The sequence below is a fragment of the Oryctolagus cuniculus genome, chromosome 7 (genome assembly GCF_051225735.1).
Source record: "Oryctolagus cuniculus isolate XC-2025 breed Fujian yellow rabbit chromosome 7, ASM5122573v1, whole genome shotgun sequence".
Lineage (NCBI taxonomy): Eukaryota > Metazoa > Chordata > Mammalia > Lagomorpha > Leporidae > Oryctolagus > Oryctolagus cuniculus.
The window spans coordinates 53350305-53373571 of NC_142873.1; the positions used below are offsets into that span (position 1 = coordinate 53350305).

At 50.4% G+C, this 23267-nt stretch overlaps 1 protein-coding gene across 2 annotated transcripts; it reads right to left on the bottom strand.

Annotated features, from left to right (window-relative positions):
* Nucleotides 1–580: 580 nt before the first annotated feature.
* TENT5C (terminal nucleotidyltransferase 5C) lies at nt 581–22778 on the bottom strand. Of its 2 annotated transcripts, none has more exons than XM_008264592.5 (2): nt 22666–22778; nt 581–6023 (listed from the first exon to the last, which is right to left on the bottom strand). In XM_008264592.5, exon 2 carries the CDS (start codon nt 5995–5997, stop codon nt 4822–4824), a length of 1176 nt encoding a protein of 391 aa, XP_008262814.1. In that variant the 5' UTR covers nt 5998–6023; nt 22666–22778; the 3' UTR covers nt 581–4821. The 2 variants fall into 2 exon arrangements, with proteins under 2 accessions (XP_008262814.1, XP_089193099.1); XM_089336973.1 differs by lacking the exon at nt 22666–22778 and adding an exon at nt 14384–14517.
* Nucleotides 22779–23267: the final 489 nt, after the last annotated feature.

The window sequence follows — 23267 nt, forward strand, 5'->3', positions numbered from 1 at the left end:
GATGGCTTTTGGAGTTCCAGTCCCAAGTTCCTTGATGATAGTTACAGAGAGTATCATTGGAGTTAAAGAAATTCAGCACAGAAGGGAGGTGCAGGGCTGGGGTGGGCAGGGCAGGTACAGGGGCTGTTGGATCCAAGGAACCCACCAGGTCTACAAGATCTCTTTAAACATTTCAAACACTATCAACTTCTCGACATTTCTTGAATGATGTGAAGGACTGTGGTAGTGGTTGTATACAGTGTGGTTGAAGTCATTTGGGTTCTCATACTGAAATGGGCTTGGGGCAAGGCCACTGGATTGAAGCAGGTGCCAATGAAGATGATTTCAAGACTACACCTACTGCAGTGATTAGCCAACAGGCTGTGGTCAACAACAAAGTTCAACTGACACTGCTCGGACACTTTAGAAGAGGTTTTATGCTTCCAGTGTAACCACACGTCCCTCCCCTGGAGAAGCGCCACCTTTCAGGGAAGCGTTGCCGGCTGATAACGTGAGAACTTCCCCTCTCCACTCAATGTTTCCTGAGACCGAACACAACTTCACCACCGAGGAGAAGCAAAGCAATGAGCACAACCAACAATTTTTTTTATTTTTAAATATACCTTTATTTCTCAAACTCAAAGCTTTATTTCATCAAGTTCTAACACATCGCATTGACAAGTGATTTCATCTGCATCAAGTCAGAAGGTTAGTGACCATTACCAAAGAGGACACCCCACACATTCTAGGCAATGCTAAGAAATTAATATCTCAAAGGCTACGCAAATATAGAACAAAAATCTTCCGATTTAGTCTAGTGGTATCTTTTCATCTAATTTAGAAATAGCTACTTTAGGAAAATTAAATTTTTACCATAAAAAAATCAGATAGCTTGAGTTTTAAGAAAATACCACAGATCCACATTATTTAACTACTTCCTCTTTAGTGGATGGTCATTTCACCTTCCTATGCAAACACACATGAGAATCTGCACCAACTCCGACTAGCCCAGCCAAAACTCCAAGCATTTTCTTGTGCTTACACTTAAACTATTGTTTTAAAAAAGTGATAGGTAAACAAGATTTAGGCACTTGAACTCACAAAAAAGCCTCTTCTTCACTAATTCTCACCTCAGGGGTCTCCAAATAACTCTGAAAAGGTGTCAGTTCCTTTTTGGACAACTTCTCCTCAACACCTCTCCATTGGTCCTCTGAATCTAATGGATTGGATTCGAGTACGTTCCAAAGTCAGCTGTGAAATTCTGGCCTCTGCCAATTCCGGATGCAAAGCTCACTTTGGACACTGGAAGTTTTTCAGCTTACAGGATCCAGCCAAAGAGTTCTCCCTAGGGTGGAGTCTTGGATACCCAGGAATAACGGCCCTGGGGAGCATCGAGGTTTCTTTTCACGATTGGAAAGTTAAGCTTTAATTCACTCTCTGGAAGAGGACATTTGAGCTAAGAGTGTAGCAGCATCCTAGAGCAAGGCACCAGCACCAGGAAGTTCACTAGAAAGAATTGTTCCTAAAGATAGGAAGTTGCTTTTGAGTGGCACCATTTCCCAAAGTTAACAGAAGCAGTACTGATTAAAATCCTAACCTACCATGAAGGTAAGGGCTTAGTGCTAGAGGTGAGGCTGCAAGGCAAGCAGATTCAGGCTTTAGTGATTTTGATTAATGTACCACCACAAAACACAGGTTCACACACAGCTCCCAGGGACTCAAATCCCCAGGGGAAAAACCAAACTTGAATGTCAAATCACATCTGTCTCACATATCAGGAACCAGGCATAGCCTCCTCTCTATACCTAACTCACCCTGTCTGCCAGGCTCTGCCCGGGGTGGGCTATGCCACACCCTACATGCAATCATCAGGATCTCCCAGTGGAAGGTGTTCCTGATACAGAGTTTAGTTTCCACATAGAAATTGTTGAGTGAATAGCATCTTGTTGCCAAAGATTTCAGGGTGAGCCTAAAGACCCCTCGTGTGTGCTCTCCTGCCAAGGAAAGAGCAAAAGGTGCCATTTCCATCTTGTTGCTGCTCAACCTGACTGCAAAAAGCCGGCTGGGAGAACAGGCTGCCTTCTTGCAGAAAACAGCTCAGAGTCCTGAAGCAAATGAGAAACTGCTTAAATTTAGATTAGAACTTGCACTTGAACTTTAGTGCCCTCTGCCACTGCCAAGTTTCATGTTACTCAATGCACAAAAAAAAAAAAAAAAAAAAAAAGGAACTACTGGACTCCGTACAAGTTCAGGGTATCTGGTGCTTGGCTGAGCAGTATGAAAGGCAGGTTTCAGCTAGAATTTCCAGACACCTGAAATTCAAGGTTACTAGACTGTTCTGAGGCTAGCAACAGGCTCATAGGGCAGGTGGTCCAGGGATTGTGTGTTAAAATGCTGCTTTGGTCAGTATAGCTTTTTACCCTGAAGGTTCTAGAAAAACATGTCCATTGTCAAACTACAGAAATAGCTGAGCTGACTTAGAAAGGTCAGGAGAAGAGATTCTACCGAGGCAGCCATCCTGAAGAGTTGGAAATGAACTGGGGGGCTGGGAAATTCTCACATTTGTGCCTCCCTTCATTCTCAAAGGAGGACTACTGCTACATCAGAAAAAAAACAAAAGCGGAAAGATCTCGATGAACAAACTGGAAATTTAATGACTTCATAGAGTCCCTCTTACCCTGGTCCACAAAGCCTTCTAAGCAGAAGCAATACTGATTTCTGTTAGCAAGTACTGAATGTTGGTGGCTTCATGTTTCAAAGCTTTGGTTAAATACATCTGTCATTTTTGTGCAAATATGTTGCCACTTGACAGCAATGGCAGCTTTTTAAGGTCATGGGTGATCAGACAGTTTTCATTGCTGGGATCCCTCTTCATTGTCCCCCCTTTTAAAACTGGAGCAACCAGGTCCCCTCAAATATTGAGCTGAGCTTTACTCAAAGCCAATGAGTTCAAATATAACTAGGGCTCACAGGGAAACAGGAGCTGGTTCCAGTAAGAAGTGGCCTCTAGTCACCTAACGTAGCTCGGCATGGATGCCAGCTAATCAAGCCTTGGGCTTCAGTCATGTCTTTCGTTTAAGAGGACCAAGACATCACATTCCAGAAGAAAAATATTTTTGAAAAAAACGTAAACCACTCATGTTCTACTAAGAACTTCTGCATTAGGATCCCTTCCTTATTTAAGCAAGGAGAAAGCAATCACTTGGTGTTCTGGACTTTTATGGCCCCAGAAAAAACTAAAAACCAGGAGCATGGATTTAATTAAATCACCTTAGAAATCAAGCTCGCCGGCATTCTTGAAGGTCTTTGCCCTTGACACACCAACGTGATGCTTTCTAAGAGATCCCACAGGAAGTTTCCAAACACAGAATCCCTTATCTAAATCTACTGGCAAATGCAACAGTAGCCTAGAACTGTCCCATTTCCTAAGCTTGCTTTAGACTAGAGGTTAACACTGTTTTCCTTCTAAAGTGCAGAATATAAACAAGTACGGTCACACGTCCCACAACAAGGAAGATCACTCTTCATTCACTCAGTTCTTCCCCAAATACACTGGAATGATTTCAAGGAGCCTTGGGGGATTTGATGCCCACGAGGCCAAGACATAATGCTAAATCCCTACCTTCACGCACAGCATGGGACAGGTTAGATTCTAAAGTCATTCCACAGGTCACTCAGGTCTACTGAAATTCCTGAATTTATTTGCTGTCAAAAACACCCAGAGAAGGAAACCACTATTTTTGGGGTGGGGTAAGGCGGGGCGGGGGGTGAGAGAGAAAACACAAAAACCAAAAAATAGGCAAAGTACTCCAGAAAAAAAAAAAAAATTAAACCAGCTTGTCATACTTGGAATGTGACCTAGATGGGTTTCCAATTAAAACATGGGAAGACCCTTCATGTCAGTTACTATAACGTCTCCAGACACAACACAATCCTCAGTCTTAGGCAGAGCAAAACAGAAGTCAGCCACAACAGAGCCGATGAAGGGAAAGAGAGTGTCATTCCGAAAGAATTCCTTAAAGAAAAAAAAAAAAACCACGAACATTCATATTTCCTATTTACAATCATCACCCCCCCCACTACCACAATTCTACTTTAACATTAAGTTCCATATTTTATTTTGTTTTCAAGTTACATTTAAAGAGAAGGTCTTTTTTTTTTTTTCCTCAGCAATATCTCACAATTCCTCAAGATAGCACAGCATCTCAACCATAAACCACTTCCAACCAGATCTCAATTCTCCAGCTATTGGCTTTGGTTTATTGATGAACGAAATTCTCAGCTCTGCTGATGGGGACTAAACAGAAGCACTTTAAGTCCCTGAAACAAAACTTAAGTCCCAAGAGCACCCTCGTGTTTACCATTTCCTGCCTGGCTAAAGGGGTTCCAAGAGGAGAGACTGTGAGCACAACTTGTCGGTTAAGTACCCAGGACCCCAGGAGAGAGAGCCCACGCGGCCTAGGCTCCAGGGAGAAGCCGCTTCACACTTCGCGTAGGCTGCCCGAGCTCTCCCGGTCTCCAGTGATTGCACAGAGAGAGCTCAAATCCCACCCCCCTTGCTCAGGACTGGGACGTGACGTGTGAGTGCATCTCTTGGAAAGATGCGGCTAGGTCACGCTTCCTATAGCAGGTTTTCCAAGGGGCACTGGAATACGGGTCCTTCTGGGTTTGGCTCATAACAGACTGCAGACCCATTCTAACTGGGTACACGAAGAAAAAAGAAAGCAGAATCTGAGCTGAGTTCCCCTTTAAAAGCCAAACACCTACGTCTAGGAGGAGGCTCCCCTACCTGAGAGCCCCTGCCCTGTTGGGTTCCCCCGGCAGAAGCCCTCGGTCTCAAGGTTAGTTACAGGGCAGCCAGGTCGGGTAAGGCTGGCTGTAGGTCACCGGAGGATGCGCCACGTAGTAGTTGTTGAAGTTGCCGTCGCTGACGTACGGAGCTGGCTGGTAGTAGCAGGTGACGTTGGTGGCGTTGGGGATGATGTTCTGCTCCGCCAGCACGCGCAAGGCCAGGAGGGAGATGAGGTTCAGGGTCTGTCTGCGCTCGTGCCCCATGAGGCACACGGTGCTCTCGTTCACCACCCTGCGGAGGATCATGAGGTAGTCGTACTTGCTTCTCTCTTCCTCGCCGAAGTGGTTCTGCAGGTAGGTCTCCAGCTTCCGCTGCTGCTCCAGGATGTCCGGGAAGTCGATGAAGAACCTGGAGCACATGTAGCGCTCCAGGGTTTTGATTTCCTCCTGGTCGGTGGGCCGGAAGTCCCTCACGAGAAGGTTGCTGTATTTGAGCAGCCCCCCGCCTCGGATCTCCTCGGGGTTCTTGGTGGCGATCAGTCTGTTCTGCAGGTGGTCGAAGGCTTCCTCGAAGTCCCCGTACACGCTCTCCCCGATCACCGTGGGGTGGAAGTGCTCAGAGATGGGGTTGCTGGAGCAGTCGTAGAAGAACAGCAGAGAGTCCAGGATGATTTGGAAAGAGTCCACGCTGAACTCAAACTGCCGCCGGATGGAGTCGACAAACTTGAGCTCCACGTTCCGCCCGTTCTTGTTGGAGAGCGAGATGAGGCTCCAGCGGTCGGTGTCCGTGCACACCTTGACCAGCTTCTGCACGTAGGCCTCCTTCAGCGTGACCGGGCTGATCTTGAGCTTGTTCACGCCCTCCGGCAGGAAGTTGAGGAGGGAGCACAGAACCACGTCCCTGACCAGCTGAAACTCCACCTCTGTCGGAAGCGCCACGTGAAAGATCAGGTCCAGATCTTTGCAGCCCAGGCCGTTGTCTTTGACCAACACATGGCCGGCGGCGGAGCCATTCAGCCGTACGTCCTGCACTTTGATGCCCGCCTCCTCCAGCCGGCCGCGGACGGTCTGCACGATGTCCTTCAGGGTTATCTCCAGGGTTGGAAAGTTGCCTCGGCCGTGGATGGGGACGACCTCGGTCAGGACCTCATGCAGCCGGCTCACCTGCTCCCAGTTGAGCACGCTGAAGGACACGCAGTCCTTGGAGCTGCTGCTCTCCTCTGCCATCTCGGGGGACGTACTGGTCAGGGAAGCTGGAAGTGAGAGACAAGAGTTAGGATGCACTTGGACGTGGCAAAGCAGCTGGAGGGACACAGAGAAGACAGGGAAGACAGTCATTCCTCTCCGAGCAGCTCCCTGTACGATGGCAACATCTAGTGCCTGCTGATCAGTGTTGCCCTGGGGTTTAAACGTGTTAAACAAACAGAAGAGGCCTACACAGAGAAAGGACAGGAACACACACTTACTCTGCACTGGTTTAAGATAACTGGATGATTTTTGCCAAGGGTTTTGCTTTTGCTGTTGCTGTAGGGCTTGTTTGGGCTGTGTCAGGGTAGGGAGTGGAGGGTGCTGGTTTGTGGGAAGGAAAGAAAGAAAACTGACAAAACCAACCAACTAACCTCAATCCAACACTGTTCAACATGGGGCCCAGGTGTTTTGTCAGACTTCCCTGTTTTCTGTGGAAGTTACCTCTCCTGCTTTTGGCTCTCTGGCTCCATCTTGAACTTGCTGATACTTAGAACACACACACTTCATTCAAGCCCAGAAAGATTTGGGTCAGCTGTGTGGTGGCACCACCCTGCCCTGCAAGGGTGCCCTACACAGGACACAGCAAACGTGCACAGAGCAGTGTGATCTCTCAAGTACACTTTGGAGACTTGTACCCTGAAGATAGCTAAGGAGAATAAAGTTGGCATTGAGAACTAAGAAAAACAGCATTCCTCACACTGTGCTTGCTAGAACCAGAGTTACTAAAGAACTTTCTACTCCACTGTACTTTCAAAAGAAATTAACCAACGCACCCTTCCTTGGGAATCCTAATATATAAAAACGAGTAACAAGGTAGGCATTATGGCACAGCGGGCTGTCACTGCTTGGGGTGCCCACATCCCTTACTGGAGTGATGGCTTGAGTTCCAGCTACTCTGCTTCTGATTCAACTTCCCGTTAATGCACCTCTGAAGCAGCAGAGGATGACTAAGGTGCCTGGCCCCCTGCTACCCACGTGGGAGACCCAGATGAAGTTTTCGGCTCCTGGCCTTGGTCTAACCCAGCCCCAGCTGTTGCAGGCATTTGGAGATGGAACCATTAGACAGAAGATATGAACATCTGTCTGTCTCATCCTCTATGTTATTCTGCCTTTCAAGCAGGTACAAATAAGAAATCATCTAAAAAACCAAACATTATCAGTGTATTTCCTACATACTAGAAAGCAACATGCCTTCACATCCCCATGGGCCAAATACCCCCTAGATGGATATAAAAGCTAAAACAAAGGGTCCCAGCGCTGTCCTGATTTCACTGTGAATGGTTTTCCCACCCCATGGGCCTTTCTGACTTGCTACACACACACAAAATCCATCCCAATGACTTGTGCAGTTTCATTGTTCAAAGCTGCTGCTTTCGAATGCGCTGCAGCGCACATTCTCCTGGGGTTCCCACATGGACTCTGGCCTTGTCTCAGCACCAGGGCCTCCCCACACCTGCTCCTCGGTGTCCAGGCACTGCTGTGCACGTGGGGCTCCCTATCACAGGGGTGGGTAAGAACACAGGACATCATGCACCCACAGCAATGAACAGCGTGGTGAGAAAAACTCAACACAAAGCCAGAAGACAGGGAATCCTTTCCGGGAGTGACCAGGAAGAGCACAGCAGGACACGCATAGGGAGAGGGGACACAGGCAACAGAGGAGCAAGGTGCGCTCCTGGCTGGCGGGAAAGCCACACAGGGCTGAGACTGGCAAGTGCCCAGTGTCCTCCTGTGCTCGCCTCGAGTCAGATCCTAGGGGCTCCCCAGGACGTAGCTGAAGGAACGTGAATCTGCTCCTAACGTGGGGTTGAGCACGTGTTCAGTGCAGGCTTTAGGACCTCAATCAGGGGGTGAGCACTCCCTTACTTTCTACAGAACACCAGTGAAGGGGAAGATAAAAGTTTTCCCTCAAACTTTTTATTTTTTATTTATTTGACAGAGTTAGACAGTAAGAGACAGAGAGAGGTCTTCCTTCCGGAGCTCCGCCAATCCGAAGCCTGGAGCCAGGTTCACCCCCGAAATGGCCACTACGGCCGGAGCTACGCTGATCCGAAGCCAGGAGCCAGGAGCTTCCTCCTGGTCTCCCATGTGAGTGCAGGGGCCCAAGCACTTGGGCCATCCTCCACTGCCTTCCCGGGCCACAGCAGAGAGCTGGCCTGGAAGAGGGGCAACCGGGACTAGAACCCAGCGCCCATATGGGATGCTGGCACCGCAGGCGGAGGATTAACCAAGTGAGCCATGGCACCGGCCCCTCCCTCAAATTTCTTTGGGCAGCATTCCAAAGTCCTCAGTTACTGAGCGCATCCTGCCTCTGTGCTCCTAAGTTATGGAGGCCAAGCAAAACCTGTGTTGAAATGCTCACGCATGTGATGGCTGGCACTCGGCTTGAAGACTGCCTGGGGGAGGAGGAGGTCTTCCTGTGCTCTTTGTACACTCGGCAGCTCTTTGTGGCCCCTTTTATGATGAGCATACAGAGTGTGTGTGCCGCAAACAATCCAATGTTGACAGAAAGCTCTGATCCTGGCCTTGCTTCGAGACGCAGTTAGACGACCTGTGATTTGGTGACATGGGTTTCTGCCAGATATGTTGGTCCTACAGAAAAACAACTAGCTTAATGCTGCCCATCACCTGTTGAGCCTGGGAGACTCAGCACCCAACAGACACGAGAAATCACTCAGCAACAGACACATCGCAGTGCCATCAATATGTGGGATACAGAAACAATTCTGAGAGTCCCCAGGAAGAACCACAATAACGCTGACAGAGGAGAACCACTGTGGGAATGGCCTTTGATAAATGTAGGGTTAAAGTTGGGAATATTCCTATTGGACAACAACAGTTCTTAACGGTAGAAGAGGGGCATCAGAGACCAGGGAGAATCCAGAAGTTACGGCTTTTTCCTTTGTGGGGAAAAAAACCAACACACATATGCTTTTGGCTCTCTGTGACTTTTTTCACATATTTTAAAATCTGTACTTGTAGTAGATCCAGAGTTACAATCTGCTTTAGATGAGAATTTGTAAAGTGTATATGGGACGAAGGGTAGGTATAGACAGAAAAAAATTATGAAAATTAGGTATGATGTATCCTGACCTGGGATTCTACAAAATCACAATGACTGAAATATCATGTTATCAGCGTAAAAGGACAGAACAACGAGACAGAATTTTTAAAACCTAGAAACAAAGTCAATCACATAAGAGGATCTAGTGATAACAAAAGAGACATTTCAAAATAGTGAAGTGGAAAAGTCAGACATTTGGATAGTTATCTAAAAAAATAAGATGGATCCCTATCTCATGCTAAACTAAGATATATATATGCTTAGATCAAAGATGTAAGGATAAAACAGTGAGATTCTAAGAGTACTAGAAAAATAGAATTTATATACAGAGTAGGTAGTCCTTTCTACATCACATAAAATGTAAGTCACAAAATCAATATATTTGACTATAGAAAAATCAAAGTACCTGGTAACACACCATAAAGAAAGAAGAAGATATAACTTGGAAAATATTGGTAATGTTAGGGAAGGTGTTCATTTTCTCAATGAAAAAGGAGCTCCTACAAATCAGAAACACCAAAACCCTAGCAGAGAAAGGTCCAGGGACATGACAAGTGACTCAGACACATTACACACTTGATGCGAGATGGACGAACAGAAACCTTGGTGTACCCGGCCACCTGTCCTAATGGCAAAGCTCAGTCGGTCTGGTTGTGTGGGGAAGATGAGCCCTCTGGTGCTGTGTGCAGGACCCTCTCTCGGGAGCATGGCACTCAAGTACGCACATGCTCCTGGTACCGGTACTTTGAGTCTTACCCCAGAGGTATACTTGCAGGTACACACAGAGACACACATTGAAGAATTATTTATAAAGCTACAAGAATCCATTACTGGAAGATGGGTAAGCGATTTGGTTGCAGAGATGCAACAGGACACAAATGCATGCAGTCATTCAAGAGAATGGCGGCTGCTCTCTCTGTAGGAGGGAGAAATGCTCATCAAGATTCATTAGTAGAAAAGCAGTGCTAAACTGGGTAAAAGCTTATGCTCAGATAAGCATATAAAACCTCTGGATGGATATACAAGTAGTAGTCAGCCTATATCAAATAACATCCTTCTAGTTTGGGGGACAGAAAAAACAGAACTTAGTTTTGTGTCCTTTGAACATGGAACTTATACATGTATTAGTTGAAAGTAAGATCTTACGATTCATGTGCTAAAGTCTTTCCCTGATGAGCTTCTATTCATCAGCTCCATTATTTAATTTCTTCAATTCCCCTTCTTCCCCACAGCCCCATTCTAATCTCCAAGTGCTAAGGAAGTCAAATATACTGGTCTCTATGGGTGGGCAGGGGAGGGCACTGTGTTTTCTCAAGAATGTCTCATGGTCAAGTTTCTATGTATCCACTCTTAAAAGATGCTGGTTGGTTGTTTAAAAATCTACTCTCTCGAAATAATATAAAACCATCTCATCTTGTCCCATTATGTTTATTAGCCAACATGTTTTCTGCCCTTTCACAGAATTGATATTTCTCACTTCAAACATAAGATAGCAACCCTCCTGGTACTGTGGATTACTGGCTACAGCAGTAAGAACTTTAATAAGCAAAATAAACACTTCTTAAGGAATCCAAAACTCATGCAGTTGGAAACCTCCATGTCAACTTCTTCTCATACAAACAAGGGTACTTCAAAAAGTTTCACGGAAATTGAATTAGAAGGTAAGTTTAGGGGCCAGCGCTGTGGTGTAGTAGGCTAAGCCTCCACCTGCAGTGCTAGCATCCTATCTCGGTGCTGGTTCTAGTCCCGGCTACTCCTCTTCTTACACAGCTCTCTGCTTATGGCCTGGGAAAGCAGTAGAAAATGGCCCAAGTCCTTGGGCCCCTGAACCTACATGAGAGACCAGGAAGAAGCTCCTGGCTTTAGATTGGAGTGATGCTGCATCCATACGGGTGCCGGGTTGAGACCCAGCTGCTTCATTTGTGATCCAGCTGCCTGCTGGGTGTCTGGGAGAGCAGTGGAGGATGGCCTGAGTGCTTGGGCTGCTGCACCCATGTGGAAGACTCAGAGGGTCCTAGCTTCAGCCTGGCCCAGTCCAGCCATTCTGGCCATTTGGGGAGTGAACAAGTGGATGGAAGCTCGTTCGTCCTCTCTCTCTCTCTCTCTCTCTCCCCCCCCCCCTCCTCTTCCTCCTCTTTATCTCTACCTTTCAAATAAGTAGAAAAATAAATTTCCTTTTAAAAAAAGTTGTTTATTTTGCTGCAAAAGTGTTTTGACATCCATAGTCTTTGTTTTTGTTTTTGTTTTTTTCCACAGCATAGATTTTCCCTGAACTTTTTGGAGATCTTTTGTATGAATGGATTTCAAGATTTTTTCAATTCTTGGAGGAGAAATCTGCATCAAAGCAGAGTGTGAGACATGACAAATGCCAAGTCCATGGTATGGTTTCTCGTTCTCCCAATCTGCCATCATTTGGATAAAGAGGAGTTCAACTCCCTGAAGATACACATTCAGGCTTGGCTCACATGAAGTGCTCAACTCAAAGAGCTAAAAGAAAGTCAAGCGCCTCTTAGAAAGGAGTTCCTCAGGGGCCGGCATTGCGGCACGGTGGGTAGAGCCGTGGCTTGTGACACCAGCATCCCACATCAGAGCACTGATCTGAGACTACTTGGGGAGTGAACCTGGGACAGAAGATGTTTGTCTCCTTCTCTGTCCCTGCCTTTTAAATTAATAAATCTTACACACACACACACACACATGAGTTCATTTTCCCTCATTCATCCACACAATTTTCACATATCAAAAGCTCATTTTCAAATTATTTACACGAACACTAATATTACCAGAAAAGAATCCAAGTGAGAGGCCCTCATTGCTTAGATCACACACCAGAGCTTTGCTTAACAGTGTTAAATTAACCACTTTAAATCAACACTGATGGAATCCCCACAGAAAAGAATCACATGGAGCACACATTCCTAACTCGTGAAAGGCCTGGTGACAGGCAAATTCTAGCTGGCAGCATTCGCAAAATAGTGGCGAGGAAACAAATTGATCTGAAGCTCGTGTTTGGTTTCCCTGCCGCTGGCTGGGAAGCACAGCCCTGCATTTGGGACAGGTGAGAATAATTGTCACTGATTTGAAAATCCAGGCACCTTTGGCTAAGTCAGGAGGAGCACCTGCCTGCCCATGTCAAGCCACTACGTGATCTTCTCAAAGGTTTAACTGCTGAAGAAGTCTCCTGGGGATTCTTGAACACTCTTTTCTCTGTCACCTGGCTGTAGCAGGAGGTAGACTACACACTTTGGAAGAAAGCAGGTCTCCAGAGAAGGCAGCAAAAGCAGAGAGGAAAAGACAAGCCAGGCCTGAAGATTAAACCAAGCCTAAGGACAAAGTCAATGTCAAACGTACGTTAAGATTTCCTACCAGCTGGGATAGAGCTGCACAGAGCAGGTTGATCGGAAAACCTGTGTTTGAACCCTAATAGGAAGAAGAGACTCTCTCTAGCCTGCTATGCAGCTTATCTAGCTCCCTGGACTACTCAGCTCCACAGACAGGGGACAGAGGCTGTGGCAGCAGCAGGGGCAGATGCACAAACTGGAGATCAGAATACTAAGAGCATTCGTCATTCTCGCATGCAGGTCTTAGGTCAAATCAACACTGACTCCTCCTCTGTGAGGCAATGGTGATGGCTCAAGAGGTTGGGTCCCTGCCGCTGCGTGGGAGATCTGGATGCTGTTTCCAACTCCTGGCTTTGGTCTACCCAGTCCCCCTGGGAGCTCTCCCTCCCCCCCTCTGTGTGTGGAGAGGTGCTTCTTTCTGTGTGTTTCTGTATCTCTCTAGGTCTCTGCTTTTCAAAAGAAACAAAAAATAAACACAAATGAATACAATTCTTTGGGGACAAAATTTCCTTTCACTGCTTTGGATGTTACCTCAAAAAACATGGGCCTTCCTACTAAAACTTTCCAGTCCAGGGTCAAAGTGCCAGCTACGGGCAGTAGACTAAGCCTGGTCCCAGGCTGTGCATCCATGGAACAAAGACACCTGTCACCCCTGGCGGCAGCCGAGAGGGGCCCCCTATGCCTGCAGGTCTTCCCACACACCTTCCACACAAGCTTGGTGTGTGCCACCTCACACCGACTGCCACACAGTCCTCACAAGCACCCTGAGGACGCTACAACTGCCCCTTTCCCACAGGTTCAGGAATAAGGTTCAGACAGGATCAAGTGCATCGACCCCAAGTCCTCAAGCCCAGAGCCAGCACCCTAAGTCTTGGAGCTGGTGACTCCTTCCACCCAGTGAGATAGGTATGGAGGATGGCAAACAAATGACACAAACCCACGCGTGCCCTGGAAAGCCCAGACCTCGCTGTTCCTGGAGTGATCTTTTCTAAAACAGAGCTGTCATTGGTGGCACCCAAAATAAGAGAAAAGCAACCTTCTGCTGTCTATAAAACTACTGCCCCTTGCTTCCACCACACACACCAAAGACAGCCTGGTGACAGTCATCCTTCAATGCCTACTTCTGTGCAAATCCTAGGTAAGCGAAAGATGCCAATGGGGCTTGCAGGCACCCTCAGAGAGACACGGGGAAAATGCACCCGCGATGCTGCGTGCAATTCCTGCTTCTTAAGGAGGCTGCGCACCAGGGTTTCGTTACATAAACAGCTAGTCCTGCCCACATCCTTGTCCCACAGGGTTCATGCTAGCACAAATGGCGTTAGGCTGAGCCCTCCAAAGGCTCTGAGCATGGTAGCATCCATGGTCACGGCCAGGGGAGGCCTACTGTCCCACCATGAGCTGTGACAGCCCGTGTCCCAAACACCCAGGGGCTCTACCTGGAACAACCGCTTCGTTCCTACAAACACTAAGGGGAGTGGGGTACCATGATGACCCCTTTGCAGATGAGGAAACCTGGGAATGGGAAAAAGACAAACAGAGGACTGGCCAATTGGAAGCTGTCCAAGGACACACGGTCAGTGCGGGGATGGCGTCCCAGAGGCTTGCTGGGAGGCACATGGCTTTGGTGTCTGTGTTGGGTGGGAGAAGGCTCTGAAGGAAAGCTGGCTGCTCAGGTAGTCCTCGCAAGGAGGTGGCAAGCAGCAGAAGGAAGAGGGGGATGGGGGTGGAGATGTTTAATGAGAGGATCCCGGGAAGGGCTCAATGGGCTAAAGCCACGGAGTGTGGTAAGTCAGACAGCACCAGCAGATGCCGAAGTCTCCAATGGCTGTCCCCACCCAAGCTCCCTCTCAAAGCCATTACGGATTTTACTGTCATGCCACTGCTGAGAAGGAGCAATGGCTGGGAGGTGCAGGCCCAGGATCCCACCTTCCAAGGGAGCCCACGGTGCTGGCTGGCTCACCTGGCTGCGGGGATTCCAGAGACAGCAGGTCTAGAAAGGAGAGCGCCCAGGAGTGCAAGGAGCCGGGAGAGTCAGCAAGCCGAGCAAGCCTTACGGGAAAGCAGCGACGGCACAGGAGGAAGATGTTTAGGAATGGGCTGATCCTAATCAGGAAAACCAAGACAGCTGCCTGGCTGGGCTTGGGCTGGGAGATCAGCAGTGTCGATCTGCTGACAAAGCCACAGCGCAGGACGCTCTACAGAGAGCAGGGCAACCTTCTTGGCTCAGAGAAGCCATAACCTGACGGCGGATACCGAGGGACGGTGGGGACACCTGCACAGGTGACCAGCCCAGGAAGCAGAGCCGGAGCAAAACAGAAAACAGAAATGGCCTGCGACTGACAGCTGGACTTGCAAATGCTGAACTGGAGACTGAACACCTGTTACTTTCTCCACCTGCATGGAGTTTGACCCTCAAGACTCTTTCGGCCACAAGAGAAGGGCTGGGCGCTGTGAATGACCATGGGCACGGGCCCCACTGCTTGACAGAGGCGGCAGCAGATAAGGGAGCAGACACAGGAAAGCCAGGGTCGATGTAGACTAGACCTGCTCAAGAGAAAGCCTCCCTCCACTCCTTGAACGCCTTGGAGGGTGAAGGCCAGAAGTTATCTAGGACTTGGGGGCAGCCTGAGGAAGCTTTTTGTCCTCACCAGGGCTGGGATCCAACAACAAGGAGAGGGCCACACTCTGGAGACTCCTCCACGCCTCCCCCTCACCCCACCACACATTCAAAAGTTACAGATAACAGAGGCACACACGTGTGTTTCATGTACACTGAGTTAGAGCTTAGATTAGTAGACAGCCCAAGGTAACAGAACCAGACAAAATGATTTTTTCTCCCAAGAAGTTATTTTTACATTGGCCCACTCAAATACCCACAACACGTTCTGCCTCCACTCACAGAAACAACCCTTCCACGCCAGAGTTGTAAACCACCTCTAAGTCAGGGCACACGCGCGCGCGCGCACACACACACACACACACACACCCAAGATGGCCTTTTCTCACGCTCAGCTTGGTCACATGCAGCTGGAGGTATCAGTGATTTTTCTCAGGGTTGTCAACAGCCTCCCAGCCACATAACAACTGCTGTTGACTAGACTCAAAAAATTTGGTTAGATTCCCACGGCAGAGTTCTGGACGGAAACCGAGGTGAGCCACAGAACAGAGCGGGGTGCCCCTCGCTGTGCTCCAGGCTCTCAGGGTCACAGGAGGGGGATTCCCGAGCTCTCACTTGCCACTAAGGCCCACGAGCAGTCTGAATGGTTATCAGTGACCGGGCTCTAGCCACACACGCCTGCCCGCCTGATGACGATGACAACTCCCAACAGAAAGCTCTTTCCCACCTTGCAAAATAGGATGTCTGGGCAAGTGTGGGCGGAGAGATAAGGCTGGGAGAACTAACACTGCGGTTGCAAAACCAGCCCCAAACCAGAATCAAAACACTGGCCAGCTATTACCGCAGGCAAGTGCAAGTGCTGAAAGAATACCCTGGAGCGGCTGCAAATGCCCGTACCAACATGATCGCAACCAGACAGCTTCCAGTGGACACTGAGCATAAAGCGCCGATTTTCTTCCCCAACATTTCAGCCTTCAGTGTGAGACACACACACTGGAAAGCCTGGCCCTCAATCCAATGCTTCTCTCCAGATCAGCGATGCCACTGGTCTGAACTTACTTAAAGACTTTCCCAAACAGAGCCAGCCCTTCTGTTTTAGAGACAGACGAGAGGGAGGAGAATGGGATATTGCTGGAGCCGCAGGGTTTAAGAGCTAAGAGCCAGCAGAGTTCAAAGGTTTCATCCACAGGCTACCTGGCCATCTAACTCTCAGGCTTAGAGCCTCAGACGGTGGCCGGTTGTCCCCAAGTAAGACTGCAGCTGGCTAACAGTCCTGTCTAGTCACGGCAGCATCCCTGGGCCTTATCAGGAAAGGGACAAACAACTCCTCGGTTACTCAAAGGCAGCATTTATCACGGTTTGACACATGGACACACCCGAGTCACAAGCACCCAATTGTGAGCTGACCTCAATTCCAGCGCAGACGCCACTTCCGCAGGCAGTTTCACGGGGTTTGTGTTTTGCTTGAGGGTTAACAATCACGCAGCAGCAGTCCTGACCTCCAGGTTCTCCAGCATGGAAGTGGCCCGAGGGGCTGAGGGGCTCAGAGGTCCCGCGGACAACATTAAAATAAGGCTAATAGAAATTTGGGTGGGTGGTGTTAACAGGAAGGAGCAAACCACGCGGTGATACCTATTTCCACACCAACTATACCCGAGATGGTCAAACCACTTTGTCTTTGGCGTTCAAACATGTGGAGGCACTGGTCATGCATGCACTTCCTGATGATGACTGCAAATGAGCATTTACCAAGCAATTAGTGTGTTCCTGTCACTAGGTCTCTCCTAAGTACCTGTCACTTGAAAGTCACTTCCTTTTGCATTTCCATTCAAATGTTAAGTGTTGATGAAATGTAACTGTTTGGCGTCCTAGGTTCCCTGCCAGTCTCAGAAAATTTTACCCACACTCCTTTGAAGCTACATTCCTTATAGCTATCCTTTAAAAAACTGTAACAAAGCAACAGAAGGAGCACCAGACCAGGAATCAAACATGCTGTAGTTTGGTGTCCAGTCTGACTCACAGGACAGATGAGTATCAGTAAGTCAGCAACGGTGGCCCAACTTTCTGGCAGTCTTTCACCTATCTGTGTGCTGCCTCCATTCCGAGCACTGTTCTAGGAGCTCATGATACAGCAGCAAGTCAGAAACAAAGATCCCTGCCCGTGGAAGGCTTGCATCGGCTCATTCTCTCTTCCCAGGACTCGGGGCTGTGGAATTCTTGACTCCCACATACACATATGGAATCAGAATTTGAGACTAAAATGTTTTTATACCATCTAGACCTTGGCTGCCAATATGATAGCCATAAGCCTTGAAATGCAGCAGGTCCAAATAAGTGCAGGGGCTGGCGCTGTGGCGTAGCAGGTAAAGCCACTGCCTGTAGTGCTGGCATCCCATATGGGCGCCGGTTCAAGTCCCAGCTGCTCCACTTCCAATCCAGCACTCTGCTATGGCCTGGGAAAGCAGTGAAAGATGGCCCAAGTCCTTCGGCCTCTGCACCCACATGGAAGACCCGGAAGAAGCTCCTGGCTTCAGATGGGTGCAACTCCGGTTGTTACAGCCATCTGGGGAGTGAACCAGCAGATGGAAGACACCTCTCTTTCTCTCTCTCTCTGTAACTCTGCCTTTCAAATAAATAAATAAATCTTAAAAAAAAAAAAAACAAATAAGTGTAAAATACACACTAGATTTCAAAGACTTGGTATGAAAAAATAGAAAACAGCTCATTTATATTTTTATATTCAAATCACAGTATTTGATATGGTAAACAGACCCAGTAAGATGAATTCCACAACTACTGGAAGGTTCACTGTGCTTCTCCTGTTTCTATTGGTCTAGGCGATTGCCCTTATTACAATGAAGACAGCGAAGCTTGAAGAGCCAAGAGTTCCGCCAGGACCAGAACCCAGGTCTCCCCACAACTGAAGGCAGCCAGCCGACAAGGCAGCGAGGTGGGGGAATAAAGACTACAAAGGGCCTGGGCAGGGGAGAAGCAGCCGTTACGTGGTGTGAGGTTCCCAGCACACGGAACCAGAGCTAGTTCCTAGCTGAGCAACCCTGGCAAGCAGCCAGACACAGCGCAGGTGCTCAGCTGGCAATGCCTTTCACCTCCACCCTTGGATCAGCACACTTCCAAAAAGTGACTCCATGTGATTGACAGAATAATGTAACACCCCCAGCACCAGGCAGCTGCCGGAGACCTAAACGCTCATCTTGGACTCTGGCAAGCAGAGGGCAGGGATCAACAGAGTGTGTGTGGGTGAGGGGTAGGCAGCCGGGCTAGGTGGAGTGTTGCCTTCTCTCCTATCCTTGTAAGGGCTAAGCAAGTGGAGAGGGCAGGGTTCATGCGTCACTCTCTCCTCAATAAGTTCTTATGGAGGAGGTGCTCAACACAGACACAGGTAAGGAACTTTTTGTGCTCATCTCATGGAAGACAAAAACCAGAAAATCAGGTGCCAGGCACAACGGTACAGAAGTAGTACTGCAGAGGAGAGGCAAGGGGACAGGAGCCATGGCTTCAGAAGCCTGTGCGAAGGGCCCAAAGCTGACCCCCATCACGTCTGGGGAGGAAGGGGGAGTGGGTACTCTGCAGCTAGGGAGGGCAGGCACAAGACGGGACAAGGGAGGTCAAGACAAGAGTGAGAAAGGAGGCTCTGTGTTATGAGGAAGGGCAGCCCCCTTGAGTGGCTGCAGAGGGTCCTGGGAGCCTGGGACAGTGGAACTGGCCAGAGGCAGAGAGATGTGCTGGGCCAGTGCTCTCAGCAGGCAGCTGTCCACAGGCCCCTAAACCAGGTCAGTGATGACAGTGGGAAACCAAATATAAAAGAGAGAAAGCATCAGCAGAACGAGCAACTGAGTGAACGTGGAGAGAGACAGAAAGGCTGAGCGAGCCCTGGGCGGCTGGGGGCGGGACAGCCCGGGGAGGCTTCAGGAGCCTCAGCTGTTGGCCAATTAGCAGGTCTCGGCCCTGGGCGCCAGACCTATACCCCTGAGGCCTCCAGAAAACCAAGACCCAGAAACTGCCCTGCACTTTAGGCTGGGGGCTTTGGGTCCAAAAAGGCTCCCTCCCATGCCTCGGCCCACCAGGAAGACGCCCACCAAAAGCACGCCTCCTACTCCGACAAGGAATGGCAGGGGCGCGCCCACAATCCACACGACGACACGGGCAGGCTGGGGTTCTCCGCAAGCATGGACTTCCCCACTGCCCCTGACCTGCAGCTCACTAACGAGGGCAAACCGAGCAGCTCCAGGGCAGGATTGAAGTCAACCCAGCTCCTCTCTCGCACAGCGGCCCGTGGAGGCTTCCGCAGGCCCTCGCATACCATTGCCTTGGCCTCCACTGCACCTGGCACAAAGCGCTGCCTAGGAAGCACTTAACCACTTACTGCCTCCAGCGCTGCGACCCAAGAGGAAACGCTGCACACTCGAGTGACCAAGCCTCCAAAGGCTCTGTGGCTGAAAAACATCCCACGCGGGGGGTTGCTTAACAGCAGCAGTTATTTCTTCATATTGGTTCTTTCCTGTTGTTCCAAGAAGCTCCCCAAGCTCCGCAAACAGTTTTAGAACAGGCTACGGGGCCAGCTGCACACGATCTATTCATTGGAAACAATTCACAAGGCTCCCATACAGAGTTGGGCTATGTAATGACAATTCTCCCTCCAAGTCATATACATTCCAAACACAAGCTTATTTATCATGCAGGCAACGAAAGGGTTAAAAGAAAAGTTAGAGCACTCTTCAGTCCCGGAAATATCATAAGATTATCAGCACTGTTGATGTGCCCAAGTGGCTTTACAGATGGGAACATTTCTCTGAATTACAAAGGTGCCCTGCTTCATCGTAATACGACTGATGACAATTCAGTGTGCCACAGCCAAAGCACCAAGACCGCAGAAGACATTATTCTGTGCTGCCCTGCTGACTTCAGTGACAACATAACAAAGCAACAGACTTTATCTAGCCACACTCACGGTTTTTCCGAAGTGACACTTTAGACTCTGTATGGCTCCTTGTTAACCACAAAACTAACACTCTCTCTCTCTCTCACACACACACACACACACGAGCGATACAACTGCAAGTCAGGTGCAACACCACGAAACCCAAACACAACAACACAAGTTTAATTTAACTCGGGGAACGAGGCCTCGGCTGCCTCATCCTCCCGCAGTGATGAACAAGGTTCAGCACATCCATTCAGAACTCCTGGGTCGTCCTCCTTCTCCGGCTGACTCCGTGAATACAACGCATCCAAGATGAAAAGGGAGGACCCCGGTACTACCTACTGAAGCAGGAAGAAAAGAAATTAAAATAGTTTTCTCATTGTGTCTCAAGTGTGTCCAGTGAATAGTAAGAATAAGGGCACGATGGTGCACTTTTAAATTATCTTTGTTGCCAGGCTGTTCCTTGGCTTTCAGAAGCATGAGGAATTCTCTGTTCTGATGGGTTGTGCAGGATGTACATGGTCTGCCCTGACCTTGAACACAGGGCAGGATGGCTAAATATGTGCACTGTTGGGAGATAGGGCTGGGCGGGGGAGGCAGGGACTCAGGATAAGGTGACTCCTGTGGTAGCAGGACAGCTGGAGAAACTAAGCAGGGAGAGCTGGTGCTCAATCAATAACATTCATTCTGTAACACACACACAAAACAAGTAAACAAACAAAAACCCAGCCAGGCCCTTTCCTTCAGAGGTGCATGAATTTAATCTCTGGATACAAGGCTACTATTGTGGAACAAACTCCTCGTTAGGAAGAGCATGGCTGTTAGTTCTGTGTGCACACACCAAATGACTTATGAAATTAGGGACCTTCCTTTGGTAACTTAGATGCCTCCTGATAGACTTTTTTTTTTTTAACTGTGGTCTTCTGGGGACACCTCCTGCAGCTCCCTGAATAATTACACACAATATACCAAAATCTTCTCTCCAAAAACTGCTAAGACAGGAGCAGGTGTATACTTCAACAGACAAGGTTTCAGGGACCTGAAGTACACGAAGCTTCACCCCAGAGATTATGTTTTGCTTTTTTTTCATTTGCAAAGCAAGAATGTCAAAGGACAGAACCACCACTGCCCCAGCCCAGACTGCCTGCCTCCCTGCCAGCAACAGAAAAGTCAGCATTTTAGTCCCCACCCTGCCCCCCCACAACTGCAGGGTCTACGGGGCGGGGTCCAAGTCCCAAGTCGGGCTGGAAGACACGGGGCAGTTCTTGGTAAGCTCCTCCACCAGCTCACGGTGCCTGGCTGCCTGCCTGCCTGGCTTGCTTCCTTGCCAAGTTACTCACGTTGAAAGGTCGGTGCAGCCAACAATGGCCACCCTCATCCTCCCAGGAGGACAGCCAGCATTTAATAATCTGAGCTTTCCGTCCTGGGGTGCTTCAGGACTCCAACCCCTACCCACCATCCTGAATGCCAAGTGGTTACAATACAAATGCTTACACACATAGTCTTTATGGAAATGGGCTGCAAGTGCGCTTCCAGCACTTCCTCGTACTCTTGTCATACAAGCTACAAGCCTTTTTTTTTTTTTTTTTTTTTTTTTTTGAAAGCAGATCCGCACTTAAAGAGCTGGTCGGAGCCTGCAGAAGCTTCTCTCTCTGGGCACACGGGGAGCCGTCCCTCTCGGTCCGGCTCAGCCCCAACAGCCGGCGCCACGGACGACCGGCGCGTTTCTCCAGGAAGCCTCGCTCACTCCGAGGAGGCGCGCTCGGGTCTCCTCGCTGGCGCTCGCGGCCTCAAGGCGGACACCTGGACTCCGCAGGTTCGTCGCTCTCCTTCGCGTCCCGAGATCTCAGCGCCAGGAGCCCGGGACCGGGACACCACGCGGGGCCCACGCGCCTGGAGGCCAGCCGCTGCGCCGCTATCCAAGTCCGCAAGACCCGTCGGGGCTTCCCGCCCACGCGGTAAGCAAGTTTGGTTTCCCAAAGGGGTAAGAATCGGGTCCCGCAGACGCTTTCCGAGAGACACGCGCGCACGAGCCCCTCGCTCGGCTCCTGGGCTGCCCTCGGTGTGTCCACGGCGGACAGCGAGTCCACCGACAGTCAAGGCTGTCCCGCCCCTCTCCGTACAGCCCAGACCCTGGCTCTGCGCCCAGGCAGCGCCCCGCCCCTGCCCGCAACTTGCAAGCCTCGGACCGCTCCGTCTCCAAGTGCGCCCGGCGGAACCGCCGCGTTCGAATTCGCGCTCGGCCCGCCAGAGCCCGCGGGAGCGTAGGGGCGAGCCCGAGACCGCCAGCAAGGCCAGTGCGGTGGGGCCTCCGAGCGGGCCCGGAGCGGGCCCGGAGGCGCTCTCGGCGCACTCCCGGCCTCCCTGCCTGCGCCTGCCCCGCGGGACGCGCCGAGCAGGAACTCGCTCCACTTTGCCAAGCCCCGGCCGCAGTCTCCGGAAAGTTGTAGCCTTCTTTCTCTCTCCGGGCGGGCGGCCGAATCGTGGAGGGAGCAGGAGGCGAAGGCAGCCCAGGACTGGGGCACCTGTCCGCGCCTCCACTTCGGTCCCCGCTCCCCGCACCTGGCTCGACCAGGACGGGCGCACCGCTCGCTAGGGGCGGACCCCCGAGGGCCGAGCGTGCGGTTCGCCCCGGCCGCCGCGGCACCCGCGCACCTTTGGAGGAGGGGGGTCGGGGACTCACCTGGGCGGTGGAAGAGGCGGCGACAGAGGCAGGTCCTTGGCGTGGGCAGCCCCCAGCAGGAGCGGCGCGGTCACTGCAGCCCCCAGGCAACGGCACCGAGTGAGCCGTCCAGCCGCCGCCCCCTCCGTTCTTATACGGCCTGGCCACGCCCCCGCCCGCCGCCGCGGCCGCCGGGCCCCCGCCTCTAAGCCTGCCCTCCTGGGGGAGCCAGGGGCGGGGCGGGGCCGGCGCAGGCCCTCGGGAGGAGTCGGCCGGCGCGCTGACGGCGGGGGCGGGGCCGGCGCTGCCCTCTGATTGGCCGCTCGGGTGAATGGTTGCCGAGAGACGAGTAAATCTTCTGCGGCGGGGAGGGGCGGGGCGCGGCGGCGGCAGCCTTGCGCAGGCGCAATAGAGAGGGGCTGTGTCTGCACCCCTGACTTCGGCGTTTGCCGGGACGGCTCTCTCCTTTCTGCCCTTCCCCTCGCAGGGTAACTCGACCCCCCACCCCCCAACAAGTTTCTCCCGCCTCCAGTCCGGTCCCTTGCAGCCTGCCTCTCTTACGCTTCTCCGGGGCTTTTCGCACTGGTCCCCCTTCCTCCAGCAGCGGACCATGAGGTGCCCAT